The sequence below is a fragment of the Canis lupus genome, chromosome 2, assembly GCF_011100685.1.
Source record: "Canis lupus familiaris isolate Mischka breed German Shepherd chromosome 2, alternate assembly UU_Cfam_GSD_1.0, whole genome shotgun sequence".
Classification (NCBI taxonomy): Eukaryota; Metazoa; Chordata; class Mammalia; order Carnivora; family Canidae; genus Canis; species Canis lupus.
The window spans coordinates 43,228,733-43,256,584 of NC_049223.1; the positions used below are offsets into that span (position 1 = coordinate 43,228,733).

General features: G+C 37.0%; 2 protein-coding genes across 8 annotated transcripts in view; one reads left to right on the forward strand and one right to left on the reverse strand.

Moving 5' to 3' along the window:
* Positions 1-46: 46 nt before the first annotated feature.
* On the forward strand, positions 47-27,497 carry SETD9 (SET domain containing 9). 3 transcript variants are annotated; one of them, XM_038530635.1, is made up of 6 exons: positions 47-203; positions 1,620-1,987; positions 3,424-3,547; positions 3,796-3,911; positions 4,799-4,904; positions 27,013-27,497. In XM_038530635.1, exons 1-6 carry the CDS (start codon positions 106-108, stop codon positions 27,065-27,067), a joined length of 867 nt encoding a protein of 288 aa, XP_038386563.1. In that variant the 5' UTR covers positions 47-105; the 3' UTR covers positions 27,068-27,497. The 3 variants fall into 3 exon arrangements, 2 of the variants coding, with proteins under 2 accessions (XP_038386563.1, XP_038386562.1); XM_038530634.1 differs by lacking the exon at positions 27,013-27,497 and adding an exon at positions 6,788-7,226 and having other exon boundaries at positions 49-203; XR_005355528.1 differs by lacking the exons at positions 47-203; positions 1,620-1,987; positions 27,013-27,497 and adding exons at positions 548-1,021; positions 6,788-7,226.
* Positions 10,662-27,852, reverse strand: part of MIER3 (MIER family member 3) — a 77,801-nt gene continuing 60,610 nt past the window's right edge. For all 5 annotated transcript variants that reach the window (XM_038530629.1, XM_038530631.1, XM_038530632.1 and 2 more), the window contains 9 exons: positions 27,084-27,204; positions 26,085-26,170; positions 25,805-25,877; positions 23,450-23,601; positions 21,800-21,881; positions 20,310-20,404; positions 15,011-15,138; positions 14,785-14,927; positions 10,662-14,679 (listed from right to left, as the gene is read on the reverse strand). In XM_038530629.1, coding sequence (XP_038386557.1) covers positions 14,222-14,679; positions 14,785-14,927; positions 15,011-15,138; positions 20,310-20,404; positions 21,800-21,881; positions 23,450-23,601; positions 25,805-25,877; positions 26,085-26,170; positions 27,084-27,204 — 1,338 coding nt within the window. In that variant the 3' untranslated portion in view covers positions 10,662-14,221. The remainder of the gene's footprint in view (positions 14,680-14,784; positions 14,928-15,010; positions 15,139-20,309; positions 20,405-21,799; positions 21,882-23,449; positions 23,602-25,804; positions 25,878-26,084; positions 26,171-27,083; positions 27,205-27,852) is intronic.

Sequence of the window (27,852 nt, forward strand, 5' to 3'; positions counted from 1 at the left end):
GGAGGGGCGGGACGGCGTGGCCTCCGCTCCTCCCCGGGCCGGGGCGGGCCCGAGACCGCGGCCCTCCTCCCCGCGCTGGCCTCGTCACTGCGCCGCGGGACCGCCATGCCCGGCCGCCTGCTGCGGGGCCTGTGGCAGCGATGGCGCCGTTACAAGTACCGCTTCGTTCCCTGGATCGCGCTGAACCTAAACCACAACCCCAGGTGAGAGGGCGAGACCCGCAGGCCAGCGGCGCCATGTTTCGGCCCCACGACGCCGACCCGGCGGCGGGACGGGAGGCAAGTGGGCCCCGAGTGGGCGGGGCCCCCGGCGGGCGGAGCTTCAAGCGGAGTCTCAGGGGGTGGAGCTTCGGGCGGCCTCTGGGGCCCGAGGCGGGTGTGCCTTGTGGGTGGAACCTGGGGGGGCGGGGCCCGAAGGGGGCGGGGCCCGAAGGGGGCGGGGCCGAGGCTGGCGCCGTCGGAGGAGAGCTGGGATACCGAAGGGGGCGGGGATACGGGGGGGCGGGGAGCCGGAGGGGGCGGGGCTGTGCCCCAATCTCCCAGGGTACCCCGCGCCGCCGGGACCTGCGAGGCGGGCGTTGCCCGCGGGCGGAGGCGCGTTCAGTCCTTTTTCGTTCTCAGCTGATCCCGGGCTTCTGTCCCGGCAAAAAACAGAAACTTGTCAAAAAGAACAAAGCTCTTATAGCGTGAGGGTGCGTGGTCTTGTCTCCGCCAGGGCACAGTTAGGCGCTTGAAATCCCTTAGAAAAGCCAACCCGAGGTTTATTTTCGCAGCTCCGTAGTTCATCAGGTGAGGGTAACAGCTTGGACTGACGCAGAGAAACGAGCAAAAGGCCACTAAAAGCACGTCGGAGTGTTGGGTTGAGGTCAGGGACGTAGCGAGCGGCGGCCCCCGGCAGCGGCGTGCTAGCGACCTGCATGACCTGCAAGAAGTTGGCTGAGCGCTCGCTCAGTGCCACGCCAGCTCCACGGAAGGCCAGTTCGTAACCAAAGAGCTTTTCCAAAGTTTCATTCGGCGGAAACGTGAGTTCAGGGCCATCCTTACCATAGCATTGTGAAGCGGGAATTGCTTTCCTTTAGTTAAGAAGTAAAAATAATACCATCATGCGCCGCTGAAGAAGTACGTACCCCCTCGGGGAGAATGTGACAAAGTGTATCATGTTAAGTTCGTCTTTGAAATTACACGCCTATAAAAAGAGCCATTGCAATAGGAGGATTCTTATGTGATGTTCACGTAACGGCTGTATAGTGGAAAAAAGAACTGTCTAGCTCTGTATGGGTTTCTGGCTGTTCCACTTAGCAGCTTTAGGATGTTGGGCAAGCTCCCCAACATCTCCAAGCCTGTTTCCCTGTCTGCAAAGAAGAGATCATGTAAGGACCCAACAGCATTTGGTACAGTTAGAGCCTTCACAGATACTGACTGCTGTTAGCTTGGGTAGGTATTGTCTGGAGTTAGGTAACAAGAGCTACTACCCCCAAACAACTTTTTCTGAACATCTTAGTTTTATCCTCTTCAGACACAGAATAATCGTCATTAAGGCCAGTTACTCAAGGCATGAAGGCGTAAAGCCGGGCTTTTATCAGTTTAAGGGTAGTGAACGGAAACTTTTCCCGTTTTCAGGACCCTCCGATATGTTCCAGAGGAATCCAAAGACAAAGTTATCTCAGATGAAGATGTCCTAGGAACATTACTGAAAGTTTTCCAGGCTCTATTCATAAATGATCTCAATAAGCAATCAGATATCTTGACTATGCTTCCAGAAACTGTTAAATCAAACTATCACGACCTACTGTCAGTTCAACATCCAAGGGTGAAACTGCTTGAACACAGACATCAACAGCAAAATAACTTTAAGCCAGAAGAGATTCTTTATAAGACATTGGGTTTCAGTGTTGCCCGAGCAACTAGCTCATTGATTTCTGCTGGAAAAGGTGTCTTCGTTACCAGAGGATTGGTACCAAAAGGCGCGGTTGTATCTATGTATCCTGGTAATTGCACAATTAGTGCTTTGCCAAGAGTTCCTGTTTGTTGATTAATATAAGTTCAAGTAAATACATAGCCCTGTAATCCTTCGCGTAAGCAGTTGAATTGGAAACTCAGACTTCCACAATTTTTAAATCTTGATTTGGAAATTAACCATAAATTATTTTATGTGTTAGAAAGCATCCTTGAATATTTGTTGGAATAAATGCACTTTTTACAGAGATTTTTCTAGTCAGTGTTTAAATATGGAATATAGTATGGCCTACTTTGATAAAATGAATTACTTAGAAAGCACTGTAGAATAAGTCAGTTGGCTTACATAATTGATAACTAAAGGTAAAAATAGTATGGGTTAAAAACAGGAAAGGTGGAATTTAAACCCATAAATCGGTGAATAAAGACCTTCCTGTCATTTCTACACTTGGGAAGTAAAGCAGCCTCTTGGCAAAAAGACCATTGTCTAGGATGCTCAATAGAGAAAGATGGTATTATTTGGTGTAGCACTTAATATGTGTGAATGTTTGAGTCAGACCAATATTTTCAAAAGGTCATTCTACTATTTTCTAATTTTACATCCCTAAGCAAGAAAGTTGGTTTCCTCCTACACAACTAATCTAACTTTACAAAGACTAAATGGAACAAGCTGGCAACAAATGAATACTAAAACAAATTTGGGCAGCCCTGGTGGCGCAGCGGTTTAGCGCCGCCTGCAGCCTGGGGTGTGATCCTGGAGATCCAGGATCGAGTCCCACATCGGGTTCCTTGCATGGAGCCTGCTTCTCCCTCTGCCTGTGTCTCTGTCTCTCTGTCTGTCTGTCTGTCTGTCTCTCTCTCTCTGTGACTCATGAATAAATAAATAAAATCTTAAATAAATAAAACAAGTTTAATAGATTAGCATGCCTGGTACACAGGACAAGCCCAGTAAATATTTATTTTCTCCTTTCCTCGATTGCCAGTGAAAAGAAAAATAACCTGAATGACAGGCTCATTTATTCCTGTTTTGTGTACATTATTTAATCGGTTAGTAACAAAATACATTTCTTAAAAGACTTTTTAATAGATGTCATATCACAGTCTACTTTAAAAAGCAAAAACAAAACAAAACACCCCCACAACTTTGTAAAACTGGACCTCAGATGTGGTGTTCACATTTTAATTAAACTAGTCACATTTTATTTGGCTGGGTGAGCAAGTTGGTCCTCTGCTCCATTTACTATTAAGCACTCTTCAAAGGAGGAAAGTAGACCAAGAGAATGTGATAATCTAGGCTGGAGGTGAAATATTAGAAAAAGGTAGAGAAATTAAAACACTTCCTTTCATGTTATGTTTCATGTTATGTTTTTCATGTTATGTTTCCTTTCATGTTATGTTTGTTTCAAAGAAAAGTCCATATGTTTATGATTTTTACATGTTGCTATCTCTTTATCTTATTGTGTAATAGGTACAGTATATCAGAAGTATGAGCCAATTTTTTTCCAATCCATTGGAAACCCATTTATTTTTAGATGCCTGGATGGGGTACTCATTGATGGAAATGACAAAGGAATATCAAAAGTTGTATACAGGTAAGTTAGTGCCCATGTTCAAACTTAATATAGGACCACAGCAAGATGACTATGACCACTGGCTTTTTCAATTTAAATAAAAATCTGTTCAAGCAGCTGCTCATTGGCAACTCAGTTGTCCTATTGGCAAGACAAAACTTTTTAAAGAGAAATTGAACTTGTTCGGTTCTAGGGCTAATTTTACACTTTGGGATTTTATTGTAAGATATAAAAGAATAATCCCTAACCAATGCTTTCACCTGTTTCAGATCTTGCAATGGGAGGGATCGACTTGGTCCCTTCAAAATGAGTGATAGTACTTGGCTAACATCAGAAATTTGTAACCCACTGGCTGTAGGGCAGTATGTCAACAATTGTTCAAATGGTAAGTTGGCATCATGGGTCTGTGAGACAGGATATAAATACAGCAGTTGGTAATTTTCTTCCTTTGCCCTATAATTGAGTGCCACAGGCAGTTAAATTTAACATCTCAGCTTTTCAAAGCCTGTAAGTAAACTATAACATTCTGGGGGCAGGTAGTAGAGAATTTGGGGAAGTAATGATATACATTAATTGAGTAAGTTACTGTTTTCTGGTTTTGCAACAAATGTAGACAATTGGTAACTGCTCTTTTGATCATCCTTATTTTAGCATTGTTTTAATAGTGAACTTAGAGATCATTTTGTCAGTACTTCAGTCGAGCCTTGTAAGTTAAACTGGTATCCTCTTTCTGCTGCTCCATGTCTGAGTCTCTTATCTTCCCATAGGGCTTGACTTTCCCAAAAGTCTAAGTTTGATTTGGCTACATTTAGCGTAGCTTTTGGTGTTAGGGAGATGTGAACTTGAAACCTGACTCTTCTACTTAATCTTTAACCTTTCTGAGCCTCTGTAAATAATAGGGTCGCCTGGGTGACTTAGTCCATTGAGCATCTGACCCTTGATTTCGGCTCCAGGCATAATCTCAGGGTTGTGATATTGAGCCCCAAGTTGAGACCCTAGCTGGGCCCTGAGCCAGGTAGGCAATCTGCTTGAGAGTCTCTCCTGCTGCCTCTCCCCGCACTCACACATGTGTGCACTCTTATCTCTAAAATAAATTTTTAAAGAAGTAAATAATAAAACATATAGATAATCTGGTAATGCCTGGAACATATTAGTGATTATTAATTTGAGCATGTACTTATGAGAAAACCACACATCAAGTGCCATAATTCAGTACTATTTTCCATGACCTTGTAAAATGGCTGTTGCTAAAAATGATGTACTTGTTCCTAGACAGAGCAGCTAATGTCTGCTATCAAGAATTTGATGTGCCTGCAGTTTTCCCTATAGAGCTGAAGCAGTATCTTCCAAACATTGCCTACAGCTGTGACAAACAAAGGTCAGTCTTTTTCTATCTCCTGTCTTATGCTGTACTTAAAAAGCATTTTCCAGGGCACCTGCGTGGCTCAGTCCATTAAAGTGTCTGACTCTTGGTTTTGGCTAAGGTCATGATCTTGGGGTCCTGGGATCAAGCCCTACTTGGGGCTTTGCACTAAGCTGCTAAGCTTGTCTCTCTCCTTTGCTCTCTGCTCCTCCTCCAGGGCCTAATATCTCTCTCTCTCAAATAAATAAACATTAAAAAAAAAAAAAAACACATTTTTCCAGAAAAAGCTATATATAACTGGAGGTAATTTTTTTAGCCAAAATTTATAACTTAAATTTTGATTTTCATCATACCTGAATGTGTTAATGTAGGCTTATTAAAAATTTTAAATTATCCATTAACTCCATTCATTCTGCTTATTAACCATCTTTATGTGGTCATTTAAAAGTATCAACCTTAAAAAAATAAGGTATCAACCTTAAAATTGTTTTTGTGATTCTGTGTTTTTCTACTTTAAAAAAATCTTCAAATACATTCTTACTTTAATCATTTTAAGGATCATGTTCTTCATCTCACCTGAGAGCACCCAGTTGAAGGAAAAAGCCAAATTACACTATTATTTCTCTTGCCAATTTCATAGGTTTGGAAACTTAACAATGAAAAAAAGATAAATATTCAGAAAATACGTATTTGTAATGTAATGTTTATTTTCTATTCACTAAGTGGAAAGTCTACTGAAAGTATTTGAGTAACAATTTCTAAATCTAATTATGTAGAGTATTAACAATGCTATAGGAAGATATAATGTTAATGCCATTGAGCTGCCAGTTGTTAGTAAACTTTATTTTGTATGGGCCCCATTAAATTGTAAGATTAATTGTAAGATTAAAACAGACTATTTTCTGTACTTAAAACTTGATAACTTCTATTTGTGTGTATTTGTATATCTAACAGTTTAGGGTTTTTAGCCATATATTCTGGAATATAATGTCATTACTGTTCAACAAGTATAGGAAATGTTAACTGAGTAGAAACATTGAAGGTTAAATATGTCTTATGATGTCCATAAAAGTATTTTTAACTTTAATAAAATATAATACTTTAATAAAAGTATTATTATTTTTTGAGAGGGAGAGAGGGAATCTTAAGCAGGCTCCGAACCCAGCACAGAGCCTGACACGAGGCTCATATTGACAAGCCTGAGAGTAAAACCTGAGCCAAAATCAAGAGTCAGATGTTTAACCAGTTGAGCCACCCAGGAAACCCAAAATTCCAATAGATTTTAAGTAATGTTTCCAGCTTTGCAGAATACAAGATACAAATTAATTTTAAAGTGCTAAACTATTATAAATGTCATTTCAAAATGCTTTTGTGATACCAGTTTTGGGAGCCTGAACATAAAAATAACATGTTCAGAAGTAGTTATAAAAACTTACTGACTTGAGGGATCCCTGGGTGGCGCAGCGGTTTAGCGCCTGCCTTTGGCCCAGGGCGCGATCCTGGAGACCCTGGATCGAATCCCACGTCGGGTTCCAGGTGCATGGAGCCTGCTTCTCCCTCTGCCTATGTCTCTGCCTCTCTCTCTCTCTCTCTGTGACTATCATAAATAAATAAAAAAAAAATTAAAAAAAAAAACAACTTACTGACTTGTGGTCTTTTTAAATGATATAGAATAGACATAATGCACTTTAAAACATAATTAGTTAACTGATTAATTTTTAAAGAAAGAAAGAAGATAACCCCATCAGGGATAATCCTCATGGGAATCAACTAACTTAGACAGTGGTAAGGAATTTGCATAAAATTATGTCTGTAAAATCTGTATTGGTTATATTAAAAATATGAACTTGGATCTGTTAACACTTAGAACTTTTGTATATTTTGCTTTTTGTTTTCAGCCCACTTCGATGTGTCATTCTTGTAGCACTCAGGGACATCAAACAAGGAGAAGAGCTTTTTTCAAATTACTATACAATTGTCAGCTAACTGTGAATTAGAAAGTAGGTTTTCTACTCAGCTGTTAACTCTAAATGCTTTTGTTAATTTTATCTCCTAGTTCCACCTATAGAACAAATATTTTGAGGCCTAATTAGAATGTGAATTTTTTGTTATTGATATTGTGTGATAAAAGCTATTTGCTTCATTACAACTTCAAATTTGTAATGCTATTTCAATTTTAATTGGCTTTCCCCTACATAGTAGCTTATTAAAACCTACTGCCTGAACTTAAATTTTCAATTTTTCTTTAATTTTGTATATCTTTGTGGTGGTTTATAAAATTTCAGCCAAGCCATCATTTTAACTGTATTTTTATGTAATAAACTAAAGCCAAAAATATATGTTGTGTAATCATGAATTGTGTGTGTATGTGTGATTTAAAGATTGTTTTAGCTAGGTAAGGGGGAATTGGAATTCAATCTTATGTGAACATTCACACACATATACAAAGTTTGAAAGTGAGAGGTACTCTCTCTTTAGCATGGAAATACAGGTAAAAGTGTGGAGGTGTGGGAGGGACATGTATTCCCCATTCTCTTATTTCAGTGGGGAGCGCTGACATTAGTGAAGTTCCTGACCTCACTCTCCATCCATTGGAGGAGGAGTGATTTTCTGAGATCCTCTCTGGAGAAGAACTAGGCTCCCATGGTTCAAACCGCTCTAGTTCCTTCTCTGTGGGCTTTCTGCCCAGCCAGTGACAGAGAGAGTTTGGTTCAGAGGTGGAATATTAGTGAGCTGTCCACAGCTCTGAAGCCACCTTCTACAGTGAGTTTCATTCGTAATACTTACTTTGATCTCCATCCACCTGACTCCTGCATCTAACTCAGTTACAAATCTGGATGGAGTGGAGGTTTTACTTATGGACCCCTCCAATCCTAACATGGAACCTGTATAACCAGATTCTAACCACCTGAACAACAGCTTTCCTCACTTCATTTATTGCAATTTCAATAGCCTTCTAATTGCCCTCCCTGTTTCCACTCCTGCTACCTCTACGAATGGATCACCAAGAGAGGTTCTTGTAACTCAAATCTTGACCCACCTCTGCTCAAAATCCTCTGATTACCCTTCAGATAGTGTAAGAAATGCCCAAGTGCTTCACATATATGATATAGTCACTCACCACCTCTTCCCTCATCTCTTGCTCATTTTACCCCAGGCACTTCTCCCTCCTTGCCACTCCTTGAAGCTGCTGGGCGCACTTGCACTTTGGGCTTCTGCACTGGTTTTCTCTGCCATGGTCTTCCCCCAGAGTCACGTGGTTCATTCCCTCCCTCCGCCACCTTGCCCCACCATCCTACTGAAATTTACAATCCCCAACTGCCAGCCCTGAAAATTCCCATTACACTTTCCTTCTTTGTATCAGATTTTTCATGCATGGACAGTAAATGTTTATTTGTGACAGCATCTGATTCTTTTTCTCAGCCTCAGCTTTTGAGTCACCAAGATCCTGGGAAAACAGGGAGACTAAGCTTATTACAAAAAAAAAAAAAAAAAAAACACTCTACTTGACCAAACTTGACCAAGAAGATCCTGTTACCCAGAACCTACCATAAAATACACAAATACTAACTCCTGTGGACACATTTGCGGGGGCTAAAGTATTTAGGAGTGAACTCTTGCAATATTGAAAAATTTAAAACTAGTTCAGGAAAAATAAAAAGGCATGTTATATAAGAAAATAACAAGTAGGTTAAAAAAAAAAAAAAAAAAAAGAAAATAACAAGTAGGGATCCCTGGGTGGCGCAGCGGTTTGGTGCCTGCCTTTGGCCCAGGGCGCGATCCTGGAGACCCGGGATCGAATCCCACATCGGGCTCCCGGTGCATGGAGCCCTGCTTCTCCCTCTGCCTGTGTCTCTGCCTCTCTCTCTCTCTCTGTGACTATCATAAATAAATAAAAATTAAAAAAAAAAAAGAAAAGAAAATAACAAGTATGGTAAAATGTCAATTGTTCAATCTGGATTTTTCTTTATTCTGTTCTTTTAACTTTTGTCTTAAAAAGTTTTTCTTTTAAAGGTAGGAGCAAAGTCACCACTAGCATAAGGGTAATTTAGGTCATCATGTTTTTAGTGAATACCTACTATGTACAGGGTCCTGAGTGAGTCAAAGAATAAAACATGGTCCCTGCTCATAAAATGCTCATGGTGGGAGTATAAAGCTTGCCTAGTGTCATGATTTGGTCTGCACTGGAGAGGTGACCGAATTTTTTTAACAGAACATAGATATTTTAAAACAATCATAGATCTTTCTTACTAAAATGATTGTTCAGACTTACATTTCATTTCTGACATACTTCTGAAATGCTTTTTAGGAGTCGTATACCAGAAAACAACTTTGTGGCTTTACCTCTATAATAGCCATCTCATCAAAACTAAAGTGAATGTCAACTAGTGTATTAAATCTAGGAACACATGAGCACTTTTGGTCTAAAACCACAAATGCAGTGCCCCTGTGCACAGCTTTGTCAGAGAATCCACACACAGAAAAGGAGGATTTGAGAACACCTACCTAGTTGAGAAATCATCAGCAGTTTATGTATGTCATAGGGATGACGACAAAGTGTATATAATGAAATACCCAACTTACAGACGCTCTGAGGCCTCTGAGAAGTCAGTGAAGCAGCAAGCTCAAAGCCCATCACTGACAGACATTATGGCCAACAAGGATGTCTGTAAGTCACAAGACATTGTTCCTACAAGGCTTTCCTCCCTCCCCTAAAAGCCTGAAGTGCTTTGTAACCCTCACATGTTACTGGGCTGCACTCTTGGCTAGATTCAAAGCACTGGTGCTTGTCCCCACCTGAAGGCACTTCTGTGTTTGTGTCCACCACACAGTCTGCACACTAAGGTTCTGTGGTGGCTGTGCATGAAAGAATGTGGTTTTAGACAAGTAACCAAAGCAGAGGAGTCAGAAGGCTTGCTTTCATTTTATCCTCTTCATGTCCTTATACAAAATCTGGACCTTATGTGCAATCTGATTACTGCATATTAAGAATGGACTAGAATCTCTCTCCCTCTTCCTCTGTCCCTCCCCTCCATGCTCTCAAATAATTTTTTTTTTTTGAAAATTTTTAAAAGAACGGACTAGAGGGGATCCCTGGGTGGCTCAGTGGTTTAACGCCTGCCTTTGGCCCAGGGCACGATCCTGGGTTCCCGGGATCGAGTCCCACGTCGGGCTCCCGGCATGGAGCCTGCTTCTCCCTCTGCCTGTGTCTCTGCCCCTCTCTCTCTCTATCATGAATAAATAAATAAAATCTTTAAAAAAAAAAAAAAGAATGGACTAGATAAAGCTCTGCTCAGAGCAAATGAAATGGGGACAAATTTGTGAAATTAGGCTAAAACAAGATCATCAGCTTGAAAAGATGAAGGTTTAGAGAAGATATTTTCTAGAGTCTACTAAACTATGAATACTATGGATAATAATGACTAATTTACAATATGTCAAATAATAAAGTCTGATCAAGCTTCAGATATGTCTTCCTAAAATACAAAGTTACCTAGAACAGTGTTTGAAACATAATAGACATCCAATAAGTATTTCCTGAATTAAAGTATAATAAGCCTCACTTTGGAATGGCTGCTTCATTATAGATGGAAATTTGTCATAGATGATTTAAAGAAAACTTATTTTTATCTACCAACTTTGACACTTACCTATCATATTTACTACAGCAAAAAACTGAAAAGTGGTTAAGTTTCTACCCATGTGTTATAGCTTAAGATCATTAAATAAAAATTTAATTGCCGCAAATACTCACACGAACCAAGAAAAAAAAAAGATTTCCAGATTTTTATTTCTGGAACTGTACACCAGGTATTAAAGTACAACAAATACAAAATAATGCTCAAAAAAATCAGTGTTTATGTACAAATATTAAAATCAATGCAACAATAGCAACTTCCTCTTGAACATCTGATACTAAAACTTGTTGTGATTGTCACTAATTAATCTCATACTCACAGGGTACTTATTTCAAACTGGGACAATTGGAATCACTGGTCATCTAAGAGGAATTTTTAATATCTACCATATTTAACAATAAAACTAATAGTTTCCTCCTTTTAGTGAAAAAATTAAGAACTTTTTAAAAAACATAGTAATGTCAATATTTTTATAAATTATTTCAATTTCCATTTGTAGACAATGTGCTTTGAAACTCTGGGCAAACAATCTCCTTGGTGGTCAGGTTTATTCATTAGTTTACATTCAAAGTTGAAATATTTACTAGAGACTTTGGTTAAATTAAATAGTATCACTATGCTCTATTAGATCTGACGTTCTCAAATATTTATGACCCTCAATTTTAAAAATTAAAAAGGAAACAATTGCACAATTCTTTGACCTAATTGTACACACTTTAGTATTGTTTAAACAGTATTCTACATCCTTCAAGTAAATTCAGCAGTTGACCATGACAAGAGGAAAACCAAACATTTAAAAAGCTAGCATGGAAAAGATGCAGTACGACCAACAAAAGTAAAGTATTGCTATAATCACAGCACCAGTTACACTTCTAAATGAATCCGCTGTCCTCTTCAAATTCCCTGTACAGAAAAGATACATCAGCCAACAATGCAACAGCTCACCATGGATTTTTGGTTTGTTCATAAGAAAATAATGTGACAAAAGAAAAAAAGAATTTATCACAGTTTGTTATAAGAATTGTGCTTAACACTTGATAATAAAGGCATTATTGTTTCTTCATAAAATTGCAAATCAGTAATTTTCATGCTCTCAAACGCAATTCTTCTAATAAACAGTAACAAATTCTCTGTTAAGATGCTTAACTGGAGGGGGAAAAAACCCAGTAAACCCAGCGTTCAAAAGAAAATTCAATAAATAGCTATTTTACATGGATAAAGTCATAGTGGTACAATTTATGAATGTCACATCAAGCATGCACAAAAATGGTATTATACATGGCAGAAGCAGTCAGAAAATATTGAATTAGATCTAAAAAGATATGAAGAATTTACACATATATATACAAAAATCTTGCAAATTATTGCCTCATTTTAACAAGGAATTAAAAGTAAACGTTACCAGCTAGTTAGCACTCTCTAAGAGGCTAAAATCAGATTGACATTTAAAAATCTATTAAACTAGCTGGAATTTATTTTTCTCTCATATCATTTTCTGGATTTTGGTCAAAAATCTTTATTTAAATAACTAAAGTGTCCATTCAACTTGCTGATAATCAAAACTTTAGATAAGAAACACTGTTTCCATCTTTTATCAAGATCCCAGCAATGCATAGATAAACTGAATATGTTACTGCATCAGCTACTGAGAATGGGCATGTTCATTTAAGTGCAACTGGTATTAGCATTCAGTCATCTTTGTGTAAATTACTTTATACAAACCAGCCACTGTAAACCCAGAGTGAAAATCAAAGTTAAAACAATGGAAGATTATGGCCAGTATCTTACTAAATTATAAAAGGTATACTGATTTTTAACAAAAGAAATAAGGTTCAAAGTTTAGCACAACACCACAGCAATAAGAAGCTGATAACTTGGATAAAAATATCTTAAAGCAACACAGAGCCCAGGCTACCCATTATTTACTGTGTGCATACAGGAATGCTAGACTTTAGATGTATAAATTAGAGACTGATTTTAAGTTATTAATTTAACTACTTTTGTCCACTGTGCTAAACTAAATTTTATAGTAAATATGCTACTGCGTAAACACTTCAAAGCAATCTTCATTAAAATGCTGCAAAGAAAAATAAGAATACACATCATCCAAAACTAAGGATGTCATTGCAGTTCACAGTTTGTATAATAAATACCCTCCCTTTTCCATCACTACTAAGGTCACTACAACCTATCTATTCATCAGCACAACCTTGAAGCAACTTATTCTTACAAATATAAGCACTGCAGCCAAACATTTAAGTTTTTTGCAAAGCAAGACAACTAGTAGCAATTGAAAATTAAGACGGTGCAAAAAAACCAAAACAAAACAAAACAAAAAAAAACCAACCCAAAGCAAAATTCTGTTTTAAACTAAATTCTAAAAGCAAAGCTTATTACACCCTAATACTGTATTACATATTGTTTGATTTCACCTTTTAACTTAAAGAGCAAAAAGGCCAAAGTTTAGGACAATGGCTTCTCATTCACAATGTCTGGAATAAAGATAAAACTGAGTCTGAGATGCATCTGAACGTCTCTCACTTTTTAAAACTTAAAGTGGTAAAGTACCATTCTATTTCAGATAGAAACTCACATTTTTCTTGCCAACTGTTCAAGCTAAACAAAAAAGTTTAAATATACTTCAAGGTTCTACTGCATTAAGTGTAAAATCTAGAAGTCCCTCCAAAATATTAACACTTTGAACTGCAGTGCTACAAACAACTTAAGAAGTGTCCCAAAATGTAAACCATTGAGTGGCAACATCCTAGGCTTTGTAGACTGTGTCCTGTAAGTCAGTTGCCTCAGGATAAACTAAATTATTAACGACCAGTATGATTTGTACAATAATAATCTTGACAATGGTGGACAAAACCCCATCTGAATACCACATCTTCAAATGCCGAATTTTTAGCCAATAAATGAAGGTACACAGAACTCTTCCCACAGTAAAATGACCGATTCTGTGTAAGGTAGCCCTGGTCTAGAATTTTTTAACAGGATCCAAGCAAGCGTCTTCATAATGTGCACGCGGTTCCTTGTGCTGGCTTCCATAAAGATGGACTTGCTGTTTTGTAAACTGAAGTGCTCTAGTTGAGTAACATGAGAGAAGTTTCCATTTAAAAAAAAAAATCCTTGCATGTTTGTGCAGTTTAAAGAAACCTACCCCTGCTTTTATTTAATTAAGAAAATAAAACCAAAAAATGCTACATTGAGCAGGGATTGGGATCGGTACCTGTAAACATTGTGATTCCACTGCATCCATTACGGCAAAAGGAATTTACACGAAAAGAAGCCACTCCATTCAGTTCAGAACATCTGTGCTGGTTTTGAGCTGGTGGCCTCTGTCTACAGGTTTAAAACTGGGAGTGAGGGCAGTGGGGAACAGAAAAGAATAGAAAAAGAAGGGAGTGGAGAAGAGGTACTGGGGGATGAGGAAGAGATAAGCAGAGCTTAAAGCTGCACCACAGAGTTCAATCTTAGTTCCCAACTCTGCTAATCATAGTTTATTTCCACATTTATGGATTGAAAAATGAAAATACTCTTGATAAATCAAGATATAGTTCTATACATACTGACATCACTGATGTCATAGTGAAAAAGGTTCAAACTTCCAGTGAAAGACTAAGCAAACCTGATCCTTTCCTCAAGTTTACTGGTACTGCACACCCACTGTTTTTGGGCCCTTCACTCCTGTCACTCTGAGTGAAGGGCGGCATGCTGATGCAGAGCATGGGCACCGATGAAACCATTGGTCTCACTGGCAGACAGACTGCCAAAGTCCGCCACAGAGACAGCCATTTTGGCACTGGTGATGTGATGCGTGTGATTTTCAAAGTCCACACCCAAATTATTTACAGAAACCTCATTCATAAAGGATTCAGGAACAGCAATGCCCATTTTCAATCTCTTTGCTGGTCTTTCTGACTCTTCACTGCACATGTTCATGGGGTTTAGCTCCGAGTGATAAAATCCAGTCTCAAATAAATTAAAACAATCACTTTCCCCATTGCTAGGCAGGGTGAGTAACTCCTCTGTTACCACAGGCACATGATTGACTTGTCCACGGGGTGTGTTGCCCAGTGGAGGAAAGCTATCATCCAAACAATTCACATCCGTAGGGTTGCACACAGTTGCCACACTGTTGGTCAGAGCTAAAAAGAAAGAGAAAATGGTTTAAATACATGGTCCCAAGTCATGAAACAAAGAGGACACAATTTTGCCCTAAGCCAAAGAAAAAAAAAAGATGCTCATTTTACCTGTCAAGTCACTGGCAGTGAAAGAGTTGAGAATGTTCAGCTGTTGATCAGGAAGCGGCTCAGGTCGATTAGAAGTTAAGGCTGAAGAATTTACGGTTGAACCCAAAGCTTCTGTTTCATCTACCAAACGATCCATATAGTCCCTAAAAAATGTACCCCAATAATTTCAAGACTGCATATCACAGTTAAAACCAGAAGCCTTTAAAATCAAGCCCACGGTACTTACGTAACTCCAGGGTGATGGTTATATCGTTTCTTTCCAAATCTTGTCTGTTGAGCGAAGTAATCATAACGTTCAGATTTCTTCCACATATAGTAGAATGCTACACATTCAGCAACTGTTCTAGTTCTCACCTAAAAAAGTTAAAATTTTAAATAGAAATCAACAGACCTATTTTTAAGTAACTTTTTTTTTAAGATTTTATTATTTGACAGAGGGAGAGAGAGAAAGCACAAGCAGAGGGAGAGGGAGAAGCAGGCTCCCCAGTAAGCAGGGAGCCTGATGCAGGGCTCAATCCCAGGATTCTGAGCCAAACGCAAATGCATAACCAACTGACCTAACAAAGGCACCTCACTGGCTTGTTTTTTGTTAGTTTTTTTTTTTTTTTTTTTAACAACACTATAGCTTCAATCCATGGGTCTTATTTTCTATCCTCCCAATTATAAATTCTAAACATTTTACTTATAAAAAGTGTGCTTATATTTACACTATTTAATCATAAGGATACCTTCAAAAGCCCAAGGTTATTTAAGTCAGAATATGTTCATTTATAAAAATGTGTATCCAGAAATGATCTTCCACCTTTACTGAAAATCTTAAAGCACTGGCAGCCTTTACTTTTCCTCACTGAGTTCTCACTATGATTTTGACTGCCACAGGAGTTCTTAACCTCAAGAAGTCCATGAACAGAATTCACTGGTATCTATTAAATTTCAAAATTATATGCAGGTACACTTTCCTGGGGAGAAGGAATGCAGCTTCATCAGCTTATCAAAAGGTTCCATAATGCAAAAGAGATAAAGATGATTTGCTAGCTAAAGGGCAAGGTGTTTTCCTTCAACATGAGTTTGGTTCACAGCTCCAACAAAGTTTCTCAAAAACAACCACCACACAATAATAAAATTTGAGCCTTGACAACTTGGCTCCACATCCAGACTAGAGCTGCTCAAACTGTATATAGCTCCATGTATGAGTTCAGAAATACAAACTTCCGTGTCCTTATCTAATACACGCCTTCTCCACTGCTTAATCAGTATCCAATAAAGAAATTTCAGGGATGCCAGGGTGGCTCAGTCGGTTAAGCCCAGAGACCCACACAAATGTAAGTCTTCCTTTGGCTCAGGTCATGATCCCAGGGTCCTGAGATCAAGCCCCGCACAGACTCTCTCCTCTCCATCTGCCTACCGCTCTGCCTGCTGATCTGCCTACTAGTGCTCTGTCAAATCACTAGATAAAATCTTAAAAATAAATTATACATTTCAATAAACATCATTCACTGTGTTTGTGGTGAATGTAGGCTTCTTGGGGACAGAGACCTTTCCTGTCTTTTTTTTTTTTTTTTTTTTTTTTTTTAAAGGAGAGAGGGAAACAAGCCATAAGAGACTTTTTTTTTTTTTTTTAATTTACTTATGATAGTCACACAGATTGAGAGAGAGGGGCAGAGACATAGGCAGAGGGAGAAGCAGGCTCCATGCACCGGGAGCCTGACGTGGGACTTCAATCCAGGGTCTCCAGGATCGCGCCCTGGGCCAAAGGCAGGCACTAAACCGCTGCGCCATCCAGGGATCCCGACCTTTCCTGTCTTATTCACTGATGCATCTCTAGCACATAAAACAATGTCTGGCAAATGGTAGAACTTAATTATTTATGGAATGAATGGATAGATTTCATAAATCACTGCAAAACTTATGTTTTATTTTGACTTAAACAATCCAGACTTCTTTAAAAATGTTTTATCTACTAATTAAATATTTCATCTCATCTTTGAAAAAACATTAGGTGTTCATACATACAAAAAAGGCATTAAACTATTCAACATCTTACAGGAAGGTCTAGCCAATTCAATAAAACAAGAAAAAAGAAAGGTATACAAATTGAGAAGGAAGAAATAAAACTGTCTCTTCACAGATATGATTGTCTACATAGAAAATTCCAAAGAATCAGCAAAACACTCATGGAACTAATAAATAGCTAGGTTACAGGATACAAGATTATTATGCAAAGGTCAACTGCTTGCCTATATACCAGCAAAAAACAACCAATATGTAAAATTTAAAAATACAGTAACATTTGCATTAGGACCCCAAATATGAAATATTTAGGTACAAATCTAACAAAGTACATGTAAGACCTATGTGAGGAAAACTATAAAATCATGATTAAAGAAATCAGAGATCTAAATAAATGGAGAGAGATTCCCATTCATGGGTAGAAAACTCATAACTAACTGTCAGTTCTTCCCAACCTGACATATAGATTCAGGACAATCCCAATCAAAATCTCAGCAAGTTACTTGGCAAAGACTGACAAACTAATTCTAGAGCTTACATGGAAAGGCAAAAAACAGAATAGCAATACCATATTAAAAGAGAAGAACAAAGTTGAAGGACACTACCCAACCAAGACTTACTATAAAGTTACAGTAGTTAAGACAGTGTGCTACTGGTGAAAAAAACAGACACAAAGATTAATGCAAGAGAATGGAGAGCCCAGAGACCCACACAAATGTAGTCAACTAATCCTTAACAAAGAGTAAAGGTGATGCAATGAAGGATAGTCTTCTAAACAAATGGTGTTAGAACACCTGGATATCCACATACAAAAACAAAAACAAAGAAAGAAACTAGACATAGATATTAACAACTTTCACATAAACTAAAAATGGAATATAGACATAAATGTGAAATGCAAAACTATAAAGCTCCTAGAAGATAACGTAGGAGAAAAGCTAGATGACCTTGCAGATAACAATAACTTTTTAGATGTAACACTAAAAACATGATCTTTTAAAAGAAAATTTGATTAGTTGAAGTTTAAATTAAAATCTTCTACTTTGCAAAAGACACTGTTAGGAGAATGAAAAGACAGCCAAATACAAGGAGAGAATAGCTGCAAAACACAAATGTGATAAAGAATTACTATCCAAAATATGTAAAGAGCACTTAAAACTCAACAAGGCAACAAATCACTCAATTAAAAAACAGGTTAAAGGTCTTGACACCTCATAAAGAAGATACACACATGGCAAATAGGCAAATGAATAGATGCTCCACATCTTATGTCATCAAAGAAATGCAAATGAAACAACCAAGATACATTACACACTTATTTTAACAGCCAAAATCTAAAACTCTCACAACACTGAATGCTGGAGGAATGTGTAACAAGAGGAACACAGTGCTGGTGGGAATGCAAAATGGTAAAGCCACTTTAATGGACGTTTTGAAGGTTTTCTACAAAACGAAACATACTCTTACCATAGAATCCAGCAATCCCACTCACTGGCATTTAGCCAAAGGAGTTGAAAACTTAAGTCTGTGCAAAAACCTTCATTCTAGATATTTATAGCAGCTTATAACTATCAAAACTTGAATGAGACCAAGATGTGCCTCAATAGGTGAATGGATAAACTAGGTATATCCATACAATGAAATAAAGAGAAAGGTGTTAAAACAAAATACACTATCAAGCCATGAAGACACAAAGAAATCCTTAAAATGCATATTGCTAAGTCAAAGAAGCCATTCTGAAAAGGCTACATAGTATAGGATTCCAACCATATGACATCCTGAAAAGGCCAAAGTATAGAGACAGCTACTGGGGTAGAAGGGAATGAGGAAGAGATTGGAACTGGTTGGAGTGCAAGGGATTTTAGGACTGTGAAACTATTCCATATGATGCTATAACAGTGAGTATCATTATATATGTAATGGTAAAGTTATTACACATTTGTCAGAACCATAAAACACAGAAAGTGAACCATTATGTAAACCATTATGTATCGAGACTTCAGTTAATAATATATCAATATTGGTTCATTAGTTGTAACAAATGTATCCCACTAATGTAAGATATTAATAATAGTGGAAGCTGCATATGTGTTAAGGGGTATATGGGAACCCTGTGTACTCTCTGGTCAATTTTTCGGTAAAAATTTGTTCTAAAAAATAAAATTAATGAAAAAGAAATATGATCTTGACCTACCCACCTACATACTTCAGAATCTCATGTTCCTTTAGGATGAAGAGATAATAATAAACAAAGCATATTTTAATTATTCCAAACTATTAGAATATACACATGTAGACACTTTTTTAAAAACTGAATTTATTTTTTAGAGCAGTTTTAGGTGTACAGCTGACGCAAGCAGAAAGCACAGAGTTCCTAGGAACCATCTCCTGCTTCCAAACATGCATAGCTTCCGCCACAGCGGTACATGTTACAGTCGATGTATCTACACCGGCATATCCTTAGTACCTAAAGTCCATCATTTGGATTAGGGTTCACTCAAGTATTAGACATTATAAGGTACTGACAAATATATAATGACATATATCCACCATTATAGTATTATGCAAAATAGTTTCACCATCCTATAAAATCCTCTACACTGTGTCTATTATTCATCCCTCCCTCTATGACAAATCTTGAAACCATTGATTTACTGTTGCCACCGTTTTGCCTTTTCATAATATCATATAGTTGAAATCAAACAGTATACAGCCTTTCCAGATTGGCTTCTTTGACTTAACAATATGCATTTAAATGTTCCCCCATGTCTTTTTGAAGCTTGATAGCTCATTCCTTTTAGCACTGAATAAAATTCCATTGTTTGGATGTGCCACAGTGTATTTATACATCTACCTCTCAGGGTGTACTTACCCATCCACCTCAAAGGATATTTAATTGTCTCCAAGTTCTGGCAATTATGATTAAACCTGCTATTTGCATAAATACCAATGAGTACAACTGCTAGACCATATGGTTAAGAGTATGGTTAGCTTTGCAAGAAACCTCCCAACTGTCTTTTAAAGTGGCCACACTATTTTGCATTCTCATCAGCAATCAATGAGAGTTCCTGCTGCTCCACAACCTCACCAGCATTTTATGTTATTAGAACATTTATAGTCGGTTCTAGTAACCAATGTTTTCTCTTTGAGCAACTATAGTTCTAGCTGCTAAAGAGAAAACATTTTGAGGCCACAAACCTCTGAATAGCTTAGAAAGAAATCAAAGTCAAGAAAAATGGTATAAGGCTAAGACTACCTGCAAAATATAGTAAAGGGTAAACAATTATGAGTAAAGGGTAACAATTATGTATGTCAAAAGACAGGTGAGTACACTATCAGCCATACCATGAGCAGGCCATGGCAAATCCCAGTCATGTTTAGAGCAATGTTAAGAAATGTTAATGTCCGGAAAGCATTAGCAAAATCTTCCCTTTTTGCTACCCAGGTGACTTAAAACATATTTGCATATATTCATTGTAATTACTAAGCAATCTGTATGAATTTGCCTAACTTACCTTATTCTTCTGTATAAGATGAAAATCTTTTCCAAAAAGCATGAGTGCATGTTCAAAGCTCCGGCATTCATCTTCTGTCCATGCAGTCATTCCTTCTAAGAAATTTAAAAAGAAACTTCATTGGCCTCAGGGCTCTTTTATATGAATTGCTAGTTTACTTTCAGTACATTTCCCCTATAAAAGGCCATGAACTCTCTCTCCCTCAATCTCTCTCTCACACACACACACACACATACACACACACACAGAGTTCTATATGCAGGTTTCAGTTAGGATTACCAAAAATAAGCACAATACAAAACTTATTTAAAAACAACAATACCAAAATATAAACACTGGTGTTTTTTTCTCTGCATGGTAGGATAAGAATGTAATGTTTTTCTATAATTTATGCTCATTGTTTTTCTGATTTTTTTAAACAATGTGCATGTATTTTTTCAAATTAGGAAAAAAAAGTTTATTTCCTTTATGAAAAAAAAAAGCCTATTTTGGTATTGTATCAAAACCATAGGCTTTTAACTAAAGACCATAAAAAATCAAAACATACTTATTTTAAGTCAGTTTGCAGAGTGCTACACTCTGGAAACCCAATGGAAATAAGAAACAGCCCATGCTCTCAAAAGACTAAATCCCATTCAACTTCTCAGAAGACACTAATGTTAGTGCCCTCAACTCTGGGGCAGAGGAAACTTGAAGTTCTTCACTCAAAGACACTGGGGACAGGTCTCCATTAAGAGTAGTCTACCATGAAGATAAAACATAGTTTGAACTAAAGAAAAACCCACATCTAGTTTTTGAGATTAGGAGGAAATAATTTTCTCAAAAGACCAACTTTTACGAAAAACAATTCAACAGACTATCTCAACCTACAAATTTAAATGTACGGTTTTCAGCCTATTTTTCCAGATCATTTATAAAATATTACTGAGTATCATTTCATTCTATATATACTTAATGAAAGCTATGGTGCATGCAATATATGACAAAACTACTGAAATTAAAGTTATTTTCCTTGATACACACAAAACAAAGCCTAAGCATTATAAAAATTTCACTACATGATTACTAAAAATACCCTTCTTATAATAAATTTGATGGAATATATTATACATGTTTTTTTTTTATCTTTGATCTCCTTTTCATTTCCTGTTTGATTAAAAAAAAGAAAAAACTTTTTTTCCAATGAAATCATAAAATCATTCTTTTTAATTACTTTGGATATATTGTCATCTCTGGGGTCTGCTTTGTTCTGTAACTATTTCTTCAAGAAAGTGGAGGTGACAGGGGGATAACTAATTTGTATTTGAACAATCTCTGGTACGTCTAAAAATAGAGGGCAAGAAAAGGAAAAAATTATTGGCTATGAAGATGAACAACGATCTTACAAAAGTGATACAGGACTGTTCCATCCTTTACAATACTTTGCTTATTCTAATCCCCAAATGAGCATCCCCTATCATTTCCCTGTCTTGATTCCAAGTGTTTCTTACCTTGAGATGCCTTTCCGTTGCAGCAGTACCTTTCAATTGCTTCCTTTATATTATGGTTACACTTGAGAAGTTCATATAATGCCTATAAGAGAAAGGGGAGGAAAAAACCTATTCAATAAAAATTACCAGAAATACACACTTAACAGCATTAAAGCAGGAAGAAAAACAAAACAAAAAGAAAAAACAAACAAGACTAGTAAGAGTCCTGACAAATACTGCCTGAAATGCTCCCTAAATGCAAGACATTTGGAGCTTTTGCTTGCTCAAACATTTACTCTACTTAACTATCCTGGTGATGGCCTCTGGCATACCAGGGGTTTGTTCATTTTCACTCTACCCCTCAGAAGACACCCACCAGTATCAATCTTGACTTTTGTTTTTTTAATTCCCCGCCCATCTGAGCCGGGGCAAATTTCCCCATTGTAGATGATTTTTTTCTAATTGGGATAAATTAGAACTGTGGTCTTGTTTCTTGATATCACCTACTCCCTGCCTTTCAGAGTGCTAATAAAAGTGAACAGAAGCAGGCCTAGAATAAAAGGATGGTACTTGATGACTAGGGTTTATAATGGTCTCATGGTCTACTATGAAGGGTGTCATTTTCTAAATATTAGAATTTCTTCTCATTAAATGTTTGGAATTATAAATACACTAAATAGCAGCAGAGAGAACTTAACTGAGAGTTAAGTAATAATCTACCTTCCCAGGTATTTCCAAGGAAGGCAAAGATGGCTCAATATTAGTAAACCTATTAATACATCAATAGGTTAATGATCAGGACATAAGTAATCATTAAAATATAATCTAGCTGCTAAAAAAGCATCTGATAAATCAGTATCCATCTTTAATTTTAAAAAGACGATAACCATTATAAGTGTAAGTAGATGATTGCTATTTCACTTAGGATCACTGAGGTTGTTAAAGATACAGAGTGAAAAGTATATGAGAGGGAGAAAATGATGTCAGAAGACAAAACTAGGGGCATCCAAAAAAACCCTTATTAGGCAGTATTCCCAGCCCCATCCCACATACAATCAATAGTATCCTGCCTCTCTAGGTACACAGTGCTTAACAAAGCGAATTTATACAATCTTAATAGATAATACTTTCCAACACTTCTTGAATAAAGTTCAAGAATAATCCAAAAAATACCTTTATTATAAAATCTACAAGTCCAACCATAGAGAATGTTTAAATGACATTATAGCCACAGGATGGAACATACTGTCATCATTGAAAAAATTCTCAATGGCAAAGGAAAGTAAGTGATTCAAATTAAGGTGTGTGCATATGCATAGAAGAAAAAAACAGAAAAGAAAGCGTGAAACAATGTGGGGTGGTTATCATGAGGACTTGGGACTTTTTTTAAACCAGTATTTTCCAAGTTTTAAAAATCTCTCAGAAAAAAAGATATCCTGTTCACATGCAAAAAATATTTGAACCAAATATAAGAAAATTAAGAAGGGCACCTCACTGGCTTAGTTAAGCATCTGACTCCTGATTTCAGGGTTGTGCGACTGAGCCCTGAGTCACACTATGGGCTGGGCGGGGAACCTGATTCTCTCTCTGACCTCCCTGCCCCCTCCCCCTTAAAAAGGAAAATCAAGAAGAGACCAGTTAGCAGCTGTTTCAACAGAAATTGGAGTATACCTGTTCATTGTCCCTTGTGTGTGTTCCTGCAGATATCCTATCCATTATTTTTTCATTTCCAGTTCTTAATGAGGTCTCAACAAGGTACTCCTTAACTTTGCTCTCCAAAACCACACCAGGACGCCAAAGTAACTGGTCTTCATTTTCATACACTGATAAAGAAAATTCCATTAACACATTAAAAATAGTGAACACACTCACAGATGTATACAACTGTTCTTCCTTTTCTTTGATATGCTTTACACTGGAACAACTAACTTTGAGAATAACAGCAATTTGGTTGTCAGGCAAGGTGACTCTTGCCTTAGTGAAGATATAAAACATTTTTTTAACTTTATTAAGGGCCAAGTGTTTCAGTGGCTAGAGCAAGAGATTTTTCACGGTTGGATTTAACTAACCTATCAGAAGGCATCAATGCCTAGTAAAATCTAATGTAAACCCTTGAAGGGTGTTTTATATTCTCCTAATGAGGGGGTAAAAATAACATGTATAAATTCTTTAATAACCTCACTGGAATTTCTTGAGGTTATCTCTTAAACTCCCTAACTGCCTCTATGATGTGTATACAGATTTAAAACTGCAAACAAATAAAACAAACAAAAATAAATAAAAAACAAAATATCTGTGAATAATAAAATACCTAAGAAAGGTAGGTTTTTACTTTACTGATTTTCTCCCAAAGGGTGAATTTTACTTACAGGAGGATGCAGATTAATCAAAAATGGAAAAGAATTATTAACAGTAAGAGAAATAAACTTTCTAAAATCTCTTAAAGAGGTTGATATATTAATAAGTGAAATGTCACTAAAACAAGATGTATAAATCTATTAACGCACATATTGCTACCATACTTAAAGCATCTACTTCACACAATAAAGTAACATAGATGGCCAAGTATCTCATTGCTTCAAGTACAATGCATTCTTCAAGTATATGATAAGTACTAAATATAGCTAATAAAATAATTTACCGCACTATGTACCAAAGAGCAGGATAAATGCTTTATATATTCTCAACTGTGTGAGGCAGGCATTATTGTTCCCAGTGAGCAGGAAAGTTAAAAATAAAATGTGCCTGTGAACCAGTAAGAATGACTTTTAATGTAAATTTCCTTTCTTCTTTGTTAAAACTGAAATAGGTAAAAGAGTTTGAGTTTATTCCCTTCAAGTACGGAGAAGGTACACCTTCCCTCCTGAATGTGTACCACTGAGAGATGATTACCTCCATTATGTTTAATCTAAGAACTGAGAGCAGCTGAGCATGTTCTTGACTTCAAGGGTTTGTGTCATTTGGGTGGGGAATGGAGAGGCTGGTCATCTGAAGATCAGCTACTGTTTGCCTTCCTAGGACATCATTTCGAAAGCAGTTTAGGAAAATGTTGTTGCTAGGGGCTGCCAACGCTAACTACCCTAAGGTAGCCAGTCCTCCCTTCCTTTAAATGGAGGATAACCTAACAGAGCAAAGGAAGAAAGAAAAACTCAGGAAGGGTTGTGCAGCTATGCTGCGTTGGCCCCATGATGTCACATGGACAAATCGACTCTACAGAAAACACACATGGCCAAATCTTCAGGCTTCCCAAGTTCAGCTAGGGAAGTGTACCTGTATTTTTATTCTCCACCACACTTTCAGAACCAACTATAACTAAGATCTGACGAAAACGTGAAGAAATACTGATTACACTTAAGTAGGGGTATACAAAACATGAAACAGAATCCTTGTATTCCACCACCTTCTCTCTCAGGGCTTGCAGAGGAGAATTTCTTCTAGATTCTTTATTCATCAACGGTTTTCTTTCCAAGAAGATTTTATCTCCTATGTGCTATAATCTCCTATTATCTCAGGTCATAACATTCTACCCACTTCTACCAGACTGAGACACAGGCCAAGCAGATGCACACGCAGAGGCATTCTACTACTTTACTGGGGCCTTAGCATCCCTGTAAGGCTACGCAGCCTTACTACACAGGGAGAGAAGTGGTTCTGAGTCTCAAAGTTAATTGTGATATATTATTCCCAAGTCAGGTCTAAACCTTTGCTGGTTCCAAATCTATCTTTACACTGCAAGGTTGAGAGGCACCTGGGTGGCTCAGTCGGTTAAGCATCTGCCTTTGGCTCAGGTCATGATCCCAGGGCCCTGGCATCGAGCCCCACATTGGGCTTCCTGCTTCTCTTCTCCCTCTCCCTCTGCAGCTCCCCCTGTTTATGCTCTCTCTCTGTCAAATAAACAAATAAAACCTTTAAAAGAAAAATATATACTGCCAAGGATGGTATATTATCAGATAATTAAACAAACATATTAAGGGGTAACTTGGCCTAACAAATATTATCAAAATCAAAATCAAAAGCCTTACTTACCTTTCTCATCACCATCATACTCTCCAAGGTAAGGGGGGATCTCTGCCTGATATTGTAAACCGATCATTATTTCCTATAAGAAAATTCAGATGTAAAAACAACTTATAAAAATATACTGAAAAACAATTAATTAGTTATTTAACAATTAATCAGTTACTATGAGTCAAAAGAAATTTCATCTTGCAACAGCAAAACTAACTTAAATTACTTCACAAATGTTTTAAAAAGCTATTTTAGTCCAAACTGTCTACCAAGTTATTATGATGGTAACTCAACTTACTTTCCTCAAATCTTCAGGCGAGTTACCACTGTCCGTTTCAACATCTTCAACTTCTGATTCCTTATCTCCATCACATGTAGTATTTGCTTAAAAGAAGAAAATTAAATTTAAAAAAAGTTTTTATTGTCTATTTTGCAGTACCCAGAAGAGTGCCTGGCACATGGGATTTTATAAAAATCTGTCGAATGAGATCAGTACAAATATACTCAACTTGTAGTATGCTCACATTTTAACACTAAGCAAATTAAGACACTAAAAATACTAAGAAAAGTGTTTTGGTCTACTATCAAATAGTTTGGGAAGGCAAAAGGAAAACCACTACAGTCACCTTAAAAAAGAACAGAAGACACTGAGGTTCTTATTATGCTCACCCAGAGTTAGCAGATTAAGTCTATCAAAATTATGCTTTTGTACACATATACCTGCATGTGTATTTGCATTTGTTAAGTGAACAGTTCTTCCACAATCAAAATACATTAAAAAATAAGCAAGGTTGCAGATAAGAAATTATTTCACTTCAAAAGCCTTTTAAATATTGCTGATTTTTACATTAAGGGGCAACGCCAAGAACTAAAAAGAAAAAAAAGAATCAAATCACTAAAAAAATTTTTAAATACTTTTTAAGCACCTGTTTTCAAAACCAGGAAAGTAAAGGGTCTTTTAAAAGAAGTCCATAAAATTTCATGGTTGAAGAACTAAGATTGGATTACCATAGCAACAGATGAATCTTGGGAAAGAAAATACACAGCCTTGCAAAACTAACCAAATGTTTTAGGTTTTCAAATAATGTTGGTTCTCCTCTATCCCAATAAAAGGTTACAATCTTATTTGGATTGTAAGAAAATTGTATTTCCATTCGGCTAAACACTGAGAATATTCTGACAAAATATTTTTTTGTCTTTTTTTTTTTTTATGTCTGATAAACTAGTGAATACCATAAAATGTACTTGAGCCACAGCATCAGTGCTACTATTCATCACTAATGACTGAGCTTCTTACATCGTAAAGGCCGAGGGAAGAAATCAGAAGTTTCGTGGGAAGTCACAGACGGTGTCAGGTCATCCGCAGAAGACTGAGTTTCTTCATCATCACCCGACAACAGGTCTTTTGCTATCTCCTCCTATAAGAATTAAGAACGCAGCACTAGAGTTAGAAGTTATTACATCTCATTAAAAAAAGAAATTATACCTTACCAATTTCATCTTAGTCATAAACATATTATGTATTACAATACAATTAAGAACTTGGTGAAGTCCCCTTAGTTTTGAAAGAAGTAAATCTGAAATGCTCCCATAATGTACATAAATATTTTAAAACACTTAACATTTAATTATATATAATATTTAATAACTATACTATTATACACTTAAATAATCTGCTTAACTTACAGATAAGCAGAAAGCTTATCTGAACCTGTAGGCTATTTTTTAGTGAGTTTACAACAAAAGTCACCTTATTTCTAAGTGATTAACAATTAAATTCACTTTTTTTTTTTTTTTTTTTTTTTTAAATTCACTTTCTGCTAACATAAATAAAACCAAAAAATTCCCCAAACCCCTCTCTTCCAAAAATTTAAAAATCTAATGAAAAACTCTGACTAGTTATATTATTTTAAACAAAACAAAGAAATGGGTCTTTTTAAGATTTTACTTACTTATTTATCCATGACAGAGAGAAAGAGAGAGACAGAGACAGAGACATAGGCAGAGGGAAAAGCAGGCTCCATGCAGGAATTCTAATGTGGGACTTGATCCCAGGATCACGCCTT